Source organism: Stomoxys calcitrans, chromosome 2 (genome assembly GCF_963082655.1).
Source record: "Stomoxys calcitrans chromosome 2, idStoCalc2.1, whole genome shotgun sequence".
In the NCBI taxonomy this organism is placed as follows: domain Eukaryota; kingdom Metazoa; phylum Arthropoda; class Insecta; order Diptera; family Muscidae; genus Stomoxys; species Stomoxys calcitrans.
The window spans coordinates 101,876,241-101,891,539 of record NC_081553.1 but is presented as its reverse complement, the minus strand read 5'-3'; the positions used below and the strand labels follow the sequence as shown (position 1 = coordinate 101,891,539).

Here is a 15,299-nt window from a genome sequence, read left to right as displayed (position 1 = left end):
TAACATAGATCACTATGACAAATTTCAGCGCAATTGGATAATAAATGATCTTTTTTATGGGCTTAAAACCTTGAATCGGGAGATCAGTCTCTATGGTAGCTACATCCAACTACGAAAAGATCGGGACCATATTGAACATCGATATCGAAGAGCTTAATACATCTCACTGTGCCAAATATTGGCGAAATCGGGTAAAAAACGCTGGGTTTATGGACCCAAGGACTAAAATCGGGATATTGGTATATATGGCAGCTACATCCAAATATAAACCGATCGAAAAAATCTAGGGTATGGATGTCGAGAAGCGTAACATAGGTACTGTGCCAAATTTCAGCGAAATCGGATAATAAATGCGTTTTTTATGGGCCAAGACCTTAAATTGGGAGATCTGTCTATATGACAGCTAAATCAAAATATCGCCCGATCTCAACCATACTCGGTACGAATATCGATGAGCCTAACGCAACACACTGTGATAATTTTCAGTGCAATAGGATAGGTTAGGCTTAAGTGGCAGTCTGCCACCAGACTCACTTAGACGTTCGTTCATTGTGATAGCACAGGAACAGAAGAAGGAAGATGCGTTCTAGTTCCTACCCTCGAACCATTCAGATCGCTTTAATAAGCCCAATAACTTGCGAATGTTCACATCCGCTTAATCAGACAGGTTCTCAAAGAAATGAGAACCTAAAGTAGAACTCCTTCTGACTGCAAGTGCGGGACACACACACAGAAGGTGTTCTATAGTCTATTCTTCTTCGATGTCTTCACAGCTTCTGCAATAGTCGTTACTGGCAACCTTCAGTATGTCAGCAAGTTTTCTGATTAGACAATGACCTGTCCTGACGGACACAATGATTGAGACGTCTGTTCTAGCCAATGACAGCAAAGCAGTAGACCTCTTCAAATCTAGATAAGGCAACATAGTTTTGGAATGAACACAGCCCCCTCTTTGCGATCATCTATCATTTGTTGTCCTTCGGGCCTGGTCCTGAAAACTTAGCTTACTTCCAGTATTCCTGGAATATGTAGGGTAGTTCCTAGTCTCGCAAGCTCGTCCGCCTTACAATTCCCTGGGATATTTCTATAGCCCCGCACCCCAAACAGGTGAATTTTTAACTTTTCAGCCATCTCGTTGAGAGATTTGCGACAGTCGAGAGCGGTTTTTGTGTTCAGAAATACGTTCTACAGCGATTTCATGGCTGCCTGGCTGTCTGAGAAGATATTTATGCCAATCGTCGTAATGACATAAAGTATATATATTCTTGATCTGCCATATAAATCGATCTGGGATCTTGACTTCTTGAGCCTCTAAAGGGCGCAATTCTCATCCGATTTAGCAGAAATTTTGTACAACGGCTTCTCTAATGACCTTCAACATACGTGTCTAATATGGTCTGAATCGATCAATAGTTTGATACTGCTCCCATATAAACCTATCTCGCGATTTTGTTTCTTGAGCCCCCACAAGGCGCAAATCTTATCCGAATGAACTGAAATATTACATAATGACTTCTACAATGTTCAGCATTCAATTATGGTTCGAATCGGACAATAACTTGATATAGCTCCAATAGCATAACAGTTCTTATTCAATATTATTTGTTTGCCTAAAAAGAGATACCGCGCATAGAACTCGACAAATGCGATCCATGGTGGAGGGTATAAAAGATTCGGCCCGGCCGAACTTAGTACGCTCTTACTTGTTTATAATTAAAGAGTTTTCGGTTTTACAACAAGAGGAAGGTCATTTTACAGTAGACGAAGCTCCTAAGGAGTTTACAATAAACAAAGTTCGTTACGTTCAATAATACTACATTTGTGGCTAACGGCTTTGATATGTTGACCGAAACTTTTCACGGTTACAATAAAAGCAAAACTTCGTGATAAAAGAATTTTGTTTGTCGTCAAAATTTGCCAAAAGTTTTATTTGTTTTAGGTGTACAGTCTTTGTTGCAGCGGAAAGAAGAAGAGTGTAGAAGGAATCACAATGGACCTTATTTTGTTCTACGCGGATGCTAGGACATCTTAGCTTCATCCTTTGCAACACAACCTACTCCTGGAAAAGAAAAAGTAAAAACCTTTTTATACGAAGACATTTTGCTCAATTCTCACAAATTCGCATTTGGCTTTGCAACAGACTGAAATGTTGGTTTAAGATCCAATGAACCTCCTTAAATTTTTTTCATAGAGCTGTGATTAGCTTAGGCTTTAGACACCACGACAACTATGCCCACAAATATTTTTATTGAACAAATTATCACAAACACAATTCCCATATATCCGCTTAAAATGAATACATTAATGTATATGTTATTCCACATAGAAAGTGTTTCCACAGATATTTCTCAGGGTTTGTCTTAATTAATTGAGACTAATTGACCCACATCTCACCTCATTCGATATTCATTTGATATGGCAAAGTATGCCAATATGTCATATCTAACTCAAACTTAATTTTATTTAATTTTCTTATTGATAACTTAAAGGTTATTTTCATTTTCCTCTTCTGGACCATCTTAGAGATTCATTATAGAAAACAAACAATCATCAAGTCATTTTAGATTCATAGAAAATATAATAATTTTATAGATTAGTAGGACAAACCCCCTGGGGGTTGTCTATTCGCTAATAGCGATTTATTAGAAATATGTAATTTATGATTATTAGATTAAAAGTCATATCGAAAGCCAAGAAGATCATTTCAATACAAATCTATTGCACGCAAATCTTTTCATGTGCTATGATTCTTCAATACAAGATCCAATGTTGAATAATCTCTAACGAAGACGGATTTAAAAAGTGTGCGTGAGGAAGACGAGAAACAAAAAGGAAATGCCTTTTGTTGTAATGTTTAACATAACAACACGCAATAGACAAAAGGGCGAGTGGAGTTCTTCTTTTAATACCAAGATGATGGTGATGGTGATGAAGAAAGCAACAGCTAAATGGTGTAAAGTGTTGATGTTGAAGCAATATATCATGTATTAAATAACTACACCATGTTCTTAGAAAGAAATCAACCCCACTGACAAAATTTGTATTCAAATTAAAAGATTTTACATCTTCGTAGAGAAGTTGTACATGACAGAAGGTTTTTCCATGTTTCTCGCCAGGCTTTGAAACCAGACGTTCAGCATAATAGGTGGACATGATGTGCCACTATGTGCCACTGCTCGGAAAATAGAGGATACAATGAGTACCCAGGTTGATGTGGGTAGACGCTTAGGGAACTGTTAAGTTAATGCGTTCGTACCATACTTCGATAATTAAACTCGTCTCGAAAGAGAAATAAACCAAATTTCTTGGATATTACAAGCAAAGAATTTTCTCTCCATTTGTTTTTTCTGTGTATTCAAGATCTTTTTCCAATATCACTAAGAAATGCAAAATTCTTCAACGCAATGAAAATCGTATTTGCGGTAACAAATGGCACAGAAGCCTGTCTAAATTCTTGTCAAAAGTAATTGTGCTAAGAAGACATGTTAACATTTGTAATTCTAACACCTAACACAAAGCTCTAACAAAATCATAGGCATTGTATTTGCATTTGTCCAAATGCAAGTGGCGCTAATCATGGTTTTCCCAAACCCATTTCCCATTCACCAGCTCCTCCATGGCCATAGGTGGCTATGGTGTTGGCTCAAATATCGTCTTGCAAGATAATTACATTGTTTGCATAAACCATATATGGCGTCAATAGACAACCATACCATCTAACCAAAGGACAGACGAATGGAAGCTGATTGAAGAGAAACAGTAGCACGAGTAATTTATGTTGATAATGAAACCACTTTGTCCATTTGCTGCAAAAGACATGAAATCTTACAATAATTTTACTCAAACATAACGACCACGCATAACCACCTTTTAGTAGGGTGGCAAGTTTTTGTGAAGAGATTGGTATGATAAGTAGGGGAAATTTAAATTAAAAAATATTCCAGGGTAAAGAAAAATTCGATGACATTTTATTTTTTAAGAAATTTTCAAAACTTTTGTCAAAGTTGAAAAATTTTTTAATATGTTTTTTCTATAGAAAATATGTTCGAATTTTATTTATATATATTTATATTTAAAACTTTGTTTCCATGGAAAATTTTGTCAAAATTAAAAAAAAAAATTCTTAAATTTAATTTTAAAGAAAATGTACAGGGCCCGCTCCCCTGCGCCTTCTTTCACCCCCCCCATAGGATGGGGGTATAACAATCTAGTCATTCCGTTTGTAACACCTCGAAATATTGATCTGCGACCCCATAAAGTATACGATCCATATGTCGATCCAGCCATGTCCGTCCGATAGCAATTGAACGCGTGTCCCGATAGCAATTGAACGCGTAAAGCTAGCAACTTGAAATTGTGAACAGATACCCTATCTTATTACTTACTATCCATTTAGTTTTATCTGAATCGGTCAATATGGTGATATAGGCCCCCTAAGTACCGATATCCCGGTATGACTTCTTGAGACTAACATAATTCAAATACAAACTCAGTTAATAAGTATATTCGACGGAATCCATGGTGGTGAGTACCCATGATGCGGTTCGGCCGAACTTAGCATGCTTTTACTTGTTTTTGTTTTAAAATTCGTTTGCTACTACCAAATACCCATTATTTTAGCCCTTTATTGCCATAGTAGGCAAACATGGACGGTTTGAAGGGAATTTAGGGGGAGGATCCTGAAATATTATCAACATCAAGCAAGCATTCAAGATACAGGGCTACGGGTTTCGTTCAGATCCACACTAATTTATTTGTTCTGCATAGGTTATTTACATTCAAGATCATATCCCAAGCTACCACTTGGGATACCACACTTCTAAAGATCCGCAGGTCCTCCTGTGTCTATACCAATTTGAGCACAAAAAGTGTACTCTACTACCAAGACCTTTTATTGCTGTCCTATTCTATTCTAAACGGGCTTCATATATATTATTTTTAATTCTTTTTTTCGGGTCGATTTGCGGGAAGGGGGTTTGGGGGAGGAGAGGGTCGGTTCCCCCAACGCTAAGACCCAAAAAACAAATTATTTGAGTCCTTTATTGTCGTGACTACATGTTCTGTTGAACGATAGCACGTGATCCAGATACTTGAACCCTTATATTACTATTAGATTCGAACTATGCTGTCGTAGGCCTATCTTTTAATTCCCATTCTATCCCGATCGAACTACACGTCCTATTGAAGGATATTTAATGGGTTGGCCAAACACCTTTCATTTGATACCCATATTGCCCAAAACGGTAAAATGTCCGGTGGGGGGGATTTTCGGAGATGGGGAACCACCCCGAGCACTTTGGTTGAAATTTGTATACCAAGTTCCTACTCTACTCTTAAATACCTCTCATTAGATACCCATATTGCCCAAAGCGTTGAAAGTGTCCTATTGAGTGGTTTTTTTGGGAGTGGGGGACCCCCCCGAAAACTTAGGGTGAAATTTTTATATCAAGTTCGTACTCTACTCTTAAATACCTTTCATTTGATAACCATATTGTCCCAATTGGTTCAGGTAGGTTTTGGGATGGGGCGTCCCCTCAGGTTATATGACCCTAAAATTTTGTACCAATTTCATGTTTTTGGGGTACCAAAAGATGACATACAAAATTTTGCTTAAATCGGTGCACCCATCTCCGAGATCTGGCAGGACATGGCCCAAAAATACTTGAATCCTTATATCAAAATTAAATTCGAACTTTACTGACATAGACCCATTGTCCCAATCGGTAAATATGTTCTGATGGGTGGCTTTAGGGGGTGAGGAGGCCCCTCAGACACCAAGGAATACATTTTTATGTCAACTATGTAATCTACTTTTAATTACCTTTCATTTGATACCCATATTGGTGGTTTTTGAGATGGGGATTATTTGACCCCAAATTTTCATACCAATTTCGTATTTTTGGGGTACCAAGAGGGGTCATACAAAATTTCGCTTAAATTAGTGCTTCCATCTCCGAGATTTGCCACTTTTGAAAATGGGGTAAGGGGGACGAATCCCATATGATCTTTATTAGTCTATGAACTCCCTCCAGGGTTTTAGGGTCATTTTAGTTAGGATGTTAGATGTACTCATGTACGAGTTTCTCATGAGGATTTTGGGAGCGGCAACAGTCCCAGGGTGGTGGTTGGTGGGTTAAGGTGGTTGTGTGGACCTCCGAAATGTGGTCCCAAATGTGGGATCAATGTAGTGATCTATTCCAAAATACCTTTCATTTGAGCCCCATATTGCCAGGGTCAGTAAATGTGTATATCCAAATTAGGGGTGTTTTGGGAAGTGAGGTGCTACCCCAGACCCTTAGCCCTGAAAATATATCTGCATTGTGCTCTACTCTCAAAATTATTAATTTAAACCCCATATTGCCATAGGTTTATTGCCGTCCCCCAAACACTTGGCCCCAAAATTACATACCAAGTTCGTTTTATAATATCAAATATATCAATATCAAATACCTCAGATTTTAACCCCATATGGCCATGGTCGGTAAACTTTTCCTCTTTGGGGGAAGATTTGGGGGAGGGGCTGTCCCCATATACATTTTATTTCAGCCACAAACTTATCAATTTTTCGATTTCAGTAACATTAAATTAAATTAAAATTAAATTTTTCTCCCATTTCATTCATACCATCCCTCGTTCCATCCAACACACATTGTACAATCTTGCCTATTCGGATGTAAATGGAATTTTAAAACCGTAAAGTGGACTCACTCATATCCGTAAACTTGAACTTGCCCTTATGTGAATGAAGTACAAATTTCTCGCAAGCATCGTTGAGTGAAAAGAATGTCCCCCATGCCAAAGCAAAAGACAGCATCTAAGCCATCGAGGAGATCAAAATTTCCAATGGCATGACGAAGAAATTCCAAACCATAATATCGACTTACCTTTTTGCATTGCATCCAATACCAGTAGCAGGTGAATGGTGTTGGTGGTGTGAAGATGATTATGCTGCCATTTAAGTTGACGTAGGATGATGACATATCAAGGAAGTCGTCGTCTTATAAGAAAAGAAAACTGAAAAGAAAGATGAAGAAAACAAGGAAAGTAAGTTTTAAGACAAATAAAAGAAATTAATATGTTAACCATCATATATCTCCAGTGGAAGTGGTAGTGTAAAAAGGGTTTCTATTAGACCAATTACCAGTTGCTATGTCTTAATTTGGCACCTTGACAAGGGCCTTCCTTATCTAATCGTTTGATGACTAGTATGGATTAAATGATTCTAAATTGTTTATAATTACATTCTGCCAAGGTTTAAATAAGACTTTTAAGCTATGCATCATCACAATTAATGGAATCAATGTCCTAGTGCAATGGAAACGAAGCATGGTTCGTATTGCAACTCTTCAATCAATACAAAAATTGTAAAGAAAAGGTGTGAGGAAAACTGACTATTCAGCAGAAAAATGGAAAGATATGAGAATACGCAAATTAAGATTTGGACTAAGAACAAAACAAATTTCATTTCAAGCATGATGGGGAGTGGACCAAAAACACGAGACTAGACTTGAGGTCCACAGGGAATGCCCAAGTGGATCGCATGACGGAAATTGAATACCTTCAAATCGTCCAGGTCTCTTGGACCTGAAGCCATTGGAAAAGGGCTGGTACATCGTGTAATGAGAACTTGTATTTAATTTTCCCTTTTATACCAAATGGAGGAAATCAGTCCTGGTCGACACGGATAACTGTGAGCACCATACAGGTTGGAACTTTGAGCTCCGATTTGTGTGGTGTTTATCGCTATCATTGGATGTTCAGCTGAAAACTTAATGGCGCGGTCACAGATTGTGAAAGTGATAAGCCTTGTAGATATGCGGAGAAGTTGCAAGTGAAGTCGCACACAATCAACGGTTTCGAGAGGAGAGCCTCAGTAAGGGGCCGGGTTTCCCCGGCTTTCATTTAAATGCTGATTATCTATGATACTCGAAATGACAAGGCGAGTTATTGAAGAATTTATATACCGAATCACTATCATCAGCGTTTGTTAGGGGCTGCTGGAAGTGGGCGTCATACTTAAAACAGCTCGCAACATTAAGGACTACATATGAGTTTTCACAAAACTAATGGGGCGATGGGCCAGTAACTCACACAAGAAAACTAATCACTTCTCTGAGAAAACAAAGAGTAGTAAAACTGGCCTCGTCTACGTTGACGACCCCCCAAAAACGAATTGGCCCCTTAAAATGTCCAAACTCTTTACAGAGAAGGTGCAGCATACGCACTGGCGGACGTTTTAGAAAAGTATAAGGCCAATATTACAGCCTTACAGGAAGTGCGATTTGTTGGCGGAGGCATCACAAAAACACCGAAGGGTGACGCGCTGTACTAAGCTGCCATGGTACAAAACACGAATTTGGCTGTGGATTTGTGGTTAGTTGGAGAATGAAACACCATGTCTCCAGATTTACTTCGGTGGATGAGAGACTAGCCAAAATCCGCATAGAGGCCAAAGTTCCTACCTGTACCCATGAGTCGACAGAGGACATCGACGAAGAGACCAATCATATATGTTATGAGCGTCTACAGTGAACATAAGAGCGCTTTAAGACTTTAACGTCTTCGGTGCGATGGTCGAAAAACTTTGTCTCCACATAATAACGTGCGATAATGGATTATGGTAATTGACTTCGCCGTGACAAAAACTATGGTAGTTAGCAGCACCAGATTTCAACATCCAAAAATACAGTCCACATGATTGTCCTTCGATCACGAAATAAGAAACCAAATTGACCATGTTGTAATAGATGGAAGGTGGCCACCGTAGCGCGGAAAACACAACAGGTGTCCCGATGATATAGTGGCGCAATGGCAACTCGAACAATTTTTCGAAATACCGAGGTGACAAACTTTAGGGATCTGCCAAAGGCGCCCAGACCTAGGTCCAACCTAGGGCCTTGAAATGTTGTCCACGATCTAGTTAACACTTCAACTCTAACAATTTACAATTTCAAAAAGATATCTCCCCCCGTTTTCACACGGCATATTTTTTACTAGTTTTTTCGATTTTCTACCACTGTGGGTCGGTCGGTTGGTTCTGTGGTTGGCTACAACGAGGGAATTATGGTTGTGGGCGACTTCAGTTTGGCGGCTTTCTTCGACATAGAAGGGGTTTTTAATAACGTGAATTTGGAGTCCATAAATGGCTCTGGTGGACTTGAAGGTCCCCCCTCTTTTGGTAAGTTGGGCAGATACAATGCTGTAAGGCCGGATTATCAACGCATCACTGGCAGAGGGCTCGATAAAGAAGATATTGACCAGAGGAACTCCTCAAGGAGAAGTTTTATCTTCTCTATTGTGGCTTTTGGTGATCAATGGGTTTCGGAGATCTTTCTCGAGAGAGAGAGAGAGAGAGATATCGACGTCGCACAGTCTCCCCCTGTAGAAAAAATGGGAAAAACTAGTAAAAAATATGTCGTGTGAGAAGGGGAATGATATTTAAAATTGTTAGAGCTGAAGTGCTATCGAGATCATGTGCAAAGTTTCAAGTCCCTAGGTAGTCCGGGGGGCGCCTCTTGGCAAAGTCCTTAAGTTGATCACCTCGGCATTTTGAAAAATTTTTGTGCTGCATAATCTTTATTTGTGATCCGGAATGGTTGCAAGAATTACCTTGAGTTAATGGAGCGTCATGTTCCTGACTCCCTCAGTCTGATGGCGATCTTTGTTGCCACACACCCAACTCAAATGCTTTATTTCTTACGATTTTTTTTGATTCTATCCCACTGTATTACGGTTAATTTATGACCATACCTAATGTGTTTTTATACCCACCACCGTAGGATGGGGGTATCTGACATTCTGTTTATAAAACCTCGAAATATTAATCTACAATGGCGATAAAGTATTTATATTCTTTATCGTCTTGACATTATGAGTCGCTCTATCCCCGTCCATCCGTCTGTCGAAATCACGATAGCTGTCGAATGTATAAAGCAAGCGGCTTGAAATTTTGTACAGATACTTCTTATTGAAATGGGCCATACCGGGTCATACCGATCCATACCGGCTCAGATTTGGATATAACTCCCATGTAAATAGATCTCGCGATGTGACTTCTTGAGCCCCTAGAAGCAGCAATTGTTGTCCAATTGAGCTGAAATTGTGCACTTAGGTGTTCTGTTACGACTTTCAACATTCTGGTATGTTCTGAATCGGTCTTTTACCTGATATAGCTCCCATATAAACTGATCTCCCGATTTGACATATTTCGCTTCTGAAACCCGCAATTCTTTTTCGCTTTGGCTGAAATTTTGCCCGTGGTGTTCTGTTATAACTTTTAACAACTGTGTCAAGTACGGTCAAAATCGTTCTATAACCTGATATAGCGTCCATATAAACAACAGCAGTGCTAAGTATGGTCCAAATCGGTCATAACGTGATATAGCTCTCATATAAATCGATCTCCCGATTTGACATCTTATGCCTCTGAAAGCCGCAATTTTTGTCCGAATTGGCTGAAATTTAGCATGTGTCGTTCGGTTTTGACTTGCAACAACTGTGCCAAGTACGGTCCAAATCGGTCTATAACCTAATATAGCTACCATATAAACCGATCTCACGATTTGACATTTTGAGCCCTTACAAGGCGCAATTTTTTTCCGATGTGGCTAAAATTTGCCGCGTAGAGTTCTGTAACGACTTCGAACAACTGTGCGAAGTGCGGTCCAAATCGGCCTATAACCTAATATAGCTCTCATATACACCGATCTATCGATTTGCCATCCTGAGCCCCTGAAAGCCGCAATTTTTGTCCAATTTGGCTAAAATTTTGCACATGGTGTTCTGTTACGACTTCTAACAACAGTGCTAAGTATGGTCCAAATCGGTCTATAACTTGATATAGCTACCATATAAACCGATCTCCCGATTTAACATCTTGAGCCCCTGAAAGCGGTATTTAGTCCATTTGGGTTAAAAATTCGTAGCTGATATAGTTCCTATATAAACTGATTTCCCTTATCCATGTTCAGGTCCTAGTAGCTTTAAGTTTGGTTTGTAGGGTAAAATTTTGCCCTTGAACTAAATGTATTTTGTGTCAATTTTTAACAGAATCTATTGAAGTGTTTCCCAAGATTCGGACTGGCCGAACTTGGCACGTTCTTACTTGTTTTTGTTGTCAAGCTAACAACAACATAACCACCGTTTTGCTGCAAGCGTCTTATTTACACATCCTGTCGATTTGGATTGCTACAAATATTATGAACATAATGAAGAACTAATATGTTCACGCGATCCTTGCATTATTCCATCACACTGTGGATACTCTCGTCTATCTTGTAGCCTTTTGTATTGTGTGCGGAAAATGTGAATGTAGCCAACTCATTAGGAAGCGTCAAGCGTTGCTAAATAGCTCACATAATCAATGGAAGATTGTCATAAACATTTCAATGTCATAATTGAAAAAGTCGATATGCAATTATATCGATCGACAGACAGACAGACGGAAAGCCAGAAAAAAGTAAAAGTCGTAAAGAATCAAAAGCACACAGAACACTCAGTTTAATGAATAAACGGGAGATCTGCAATCGTCCATATATATGACCAAGATGTGCTCGTGCTAAAACAGCAGCTATCAGATTTGTTCATATGCAATTGAAATTTAATATCGGATGTACAGAGACACACAACATGGAAACGAATTATTACTCGCCTATTTGGCACAGTGCAATGAAACCATTTTGTGGTTTCATTCATTAATTAAGGTGGGCAAAGAGAGAATCTATGAATTAATGGTGGAATGAAGTAAATTTCTTGGTGAACTTTGGTCTAATATTTCCAATGATTGCAGTCGTATTTGATCTACCCATGATCTGATATTAAGGGCATAGATGATGTTTCATTGGGAGATCGGTCTATATGGCATCTACAATATATCCAAATAAGCACAGTAGTTGGTTTCGGTAGCCAGATTAATTTAACAGACCGACAGGTATGAAACAATACTTGGAGTGTTTGAGAGAAAGTTCCTTCGTTAGATACATGGACCAGTCTGTGTTAATGGGGAGTATAAGCGTCGTATGCATCACGGGTTGCATACCGATTATAGGCTAGTGCAACCTATCAAAATATAACGATTTTGATAAGCTAAGCTCCAGCTTAGAAGTCTTTTGAAGGCGACCATAATAAAATTCGCCAAAGGGATAGACTTTTAACAACATATAACAACATTCAAACCGCCTTGATCTTCTGCGCTCATTCTAAAATCTCTAACACCAAGTTTCAAGGTGTCTCCCACCACTTGATCTTTCCATCGGGATTTGGGCGTCCCGGTTTGCGTGTACCACCGTGTTTGCCTTCAAAAAAAACTTCTTTGCTGAGAGCTTCATCATCCATTCTGACAACATCACCTAGCCAACGCAGCCGTTGTATTTTGATACGTGTAACTATGCTATCGTCGTCATACAGCGCATACAGCTCGTGGTTAATACGACGCCTATATTCTCCATTAATGTACACTGGACCATATATTTTACGAACAATCTTCCCCTCAAACACTCCAAGCACTACCTCGTCTGCTTTCATAAGTATCCATGCCTCAGTACCATATAACAACACGGATAGTATCAGTGTCGTGTATAATGTGATCTTCGTCTGTCAAGAGGTGGCCTTGTTTCTAAACTGCTTATTTAAACCAAAGTAGGACCGGTACTCGGTACTGGTTGGACCAGGTCATTAGAGACTGGATAAACCATATGCTAAGGAACAGGTGGATAAATTGTGTGTCCCATAACATAAATATAAGGGAGAAAGTGACACAAGGCACGCCACAGGGGGGCATTTTATCGCCACTCCTTTGGGTGACAACCATAAATAACTCATTACGGATGCTGACTGAGGAGGGATTTGAACCCGTCTGCTATGCAGACGACGTTATAATAGCTGGGGAACCAGCTATGCAGAACGGCCGAAAGGGTCTTCTGCATATGGCATATGACTGGGCTAGAACCAGGGGTCTCAATGTTAACCCAGAAAGGACTGAAATCTGTCTGTTCACGGGGAAGAAAGTGGGCCAATTTGACGCGCCACGTTTCCTCAATAAAACTATTTCGATATCTGACAAGGTCAAATACTTAGGAGTGATCTGGGATAGGAAACTTATTTGGAAGTGTCACATGCAGGAGCGTACTGAGAAGGTTCACAGACGTTGGGCACTATGTAGATGGGCCGTAGTCTCGAAATGTGGCCTGAATCAGAGGATAGTCCACTGGCTCTACAGAAGCGTGATTAGGCCAATACTTACTTACGCCTCAGTAGAAAAATTGCAACGTTAGGGCCATACAACAGGTTTAGAGAACATGTGGTCTTGGCATAGGGGGAGCGATGAGGACCACGCCCACTAGGGCAATGAAGACTATTCCAGATATCCGGCCCATTACCATACAGATTAAGTGTGAAGCAGCCACTGCGGCTTTGTGGCTGAAGGCGATGGGAGAATGGATTGAGGATGGGAGCAGCTTATACCATCGCGGTATAATCGAGGCGATGATAGAAAACCTGGGGGGAAGGGAAGAGGTTTTCGATCGGATAGCTGAGATGAACCTTGAGGTCGAGTGCGAGGCATTGCTCCCAGCAGCATAGTCTTGGATTGACGGAACCCTAGTATTGCCATCTGGAAGATCATGTTACACGGATGGATCAAAGCTAGAGGACAGAGTGGGGTCTATATTGAAAACCCAGGGACTGAGATCTGTGTTAGAATGGTTGACTATAATACGGTCCTGCAGGCGGAGATCCGAGCAATCACGGAATACGTGAGGTGGTGTGGTGCTAACGTAAGGACATCGAGTGTGAACATCTTAACGGACAATTAACAGGCCATAAGGGCAATAACAACCAGAACAGTAAGGTCACAAACAGTTTTGGAGTATAATGTCTAGGGCATGCGGGGAAGATGATGCGACGTTGAAGCATTTCCTTTGTCATTGCCCGGCTTTCGCGTCTAACAGATACCGGCACTTAGGTGGGGGCACTATACCAGACATGAAACAACTTGGGGGAGTGGCATGGAAAATAATTAAGGATTTTGTAAGTAGCACGGAATTCCTAGTTTAGATTTTTTTCTAGATTACTTTCTTTGTATTTAGAGCGCACAACAAGCCATAGTGGCATGGGACGGATTAATATCTGCAGCCTCTTTTCAACCTAACCCTAACCTAATCTATGGCAGCTATAGTATAGTTCGTCACCATTTGGTGTTATTCTGACGCCATTCCCGGTACATCGCACTTCCTCTAAGGTGGTAATATCTGCCTTGTACTTCTCCAATACATCCGCCGACGCGTATACTGCACCTTCTATATTAAGAATCCAGAAATTCTAGGTGCAGATCCGCAAATCATAGTCCTTTTTTAGTTTACGTGGGTCGTCAACGGTAGGGGGGTCCGTTTTAACTATTCCTTTGTTTTTTCAGAGTGATTCTTATAGTTTTCCGGGGGCGGGTTACTGGCCCAGCGCCACAAACGCATGGGTTTTGTGGGATCGCGCAAGTATCCCTCGATGTCGGGAGTATCTCGAGTATCATTGGCACTCAGCATTTGATTAATAGCCAGTGCCACCTGACCCCTCACTGAGACTCCGAAATAGAGACCAGGAGGAGAAAGACATTTTGAAATTAGGTTTGAGAGATTGGAGAAAGAGCGCAGAAGATCGAGACGCTTGGAAATCTTTTCTACTTTCGTCTACAGGAACAAATGTTCTGAAATGGTCAACATAGTAAGTATATAAGACAGGCAAGGCTAGATATCCATATGAATACACCATCATACTAAAGCGATTCGAGGTTTCTTTTTGTATTTAGAGCGCACAATAAGCCAATTACTAGCTTAGGTGTATTTCCATAGTGGCATGGGTGGGATTAATATGTGCATCCTCTTTTCAACCTAACCTAACCATAGCGACTTGCATATTTCCTCCCCTGAAAGCCATTCCTCATTTCAGAAATGAAAAAAAAGGGAGAATCTATGACAATTCCAAAGCTGTTGCGAGTTTCAAAGCTTCTTTATAGGTTTCGTAACACTGTTGCAAATAACTTTGCATCCCATTCATTCATTTCTATGCGCTTTTGGACATTAAGATGAAGGCGAGAAGATAGATGATAAAGCTGCTGCTGCTATTGCTGCTTTTGCTGTTATTGCTGCACTAAATGGCATCCTCTCACCAGCATTTGTTGCTGATCGCCCAGTGTTGGTGATATTTTTATTCAATGGCATTATGGTGGCTCAAACACGCACACATACACACTCACTCACTGTATAGATGGATGATGGACTTTATGTTGCCAGCTTCTTGATTTCATTGTT

At 40.1% G+C, this 15,299-nt stretch overlaps 1 protein-coding gene across 1 annotated transcript in view; it reads left to right on the top strand.

Moving 5' to 3' along the window:
• The first annotated feature begins 9,063 nt into the window (after positions 1-9,063).
• The window catches only part of LOC106082963 (uncharacterized), a 16,650-nt gene continuing 10,414 nt past the window's right edge, over positions 9,064-15,299 (top strand). The window contains exons 1-2 of the mRNA XM_059361563.1: positions 9,064-9,178; positions 15,074-15,182. Of these exons, the coding sequence (XP_059217546.1) occupies positions 9,064-9,178; positions 15,074-15,182 (224 nt within the window). The remainder of the gene's footprint in view (positions 9,179-15,073; positions 15,183-15,299) is intronic.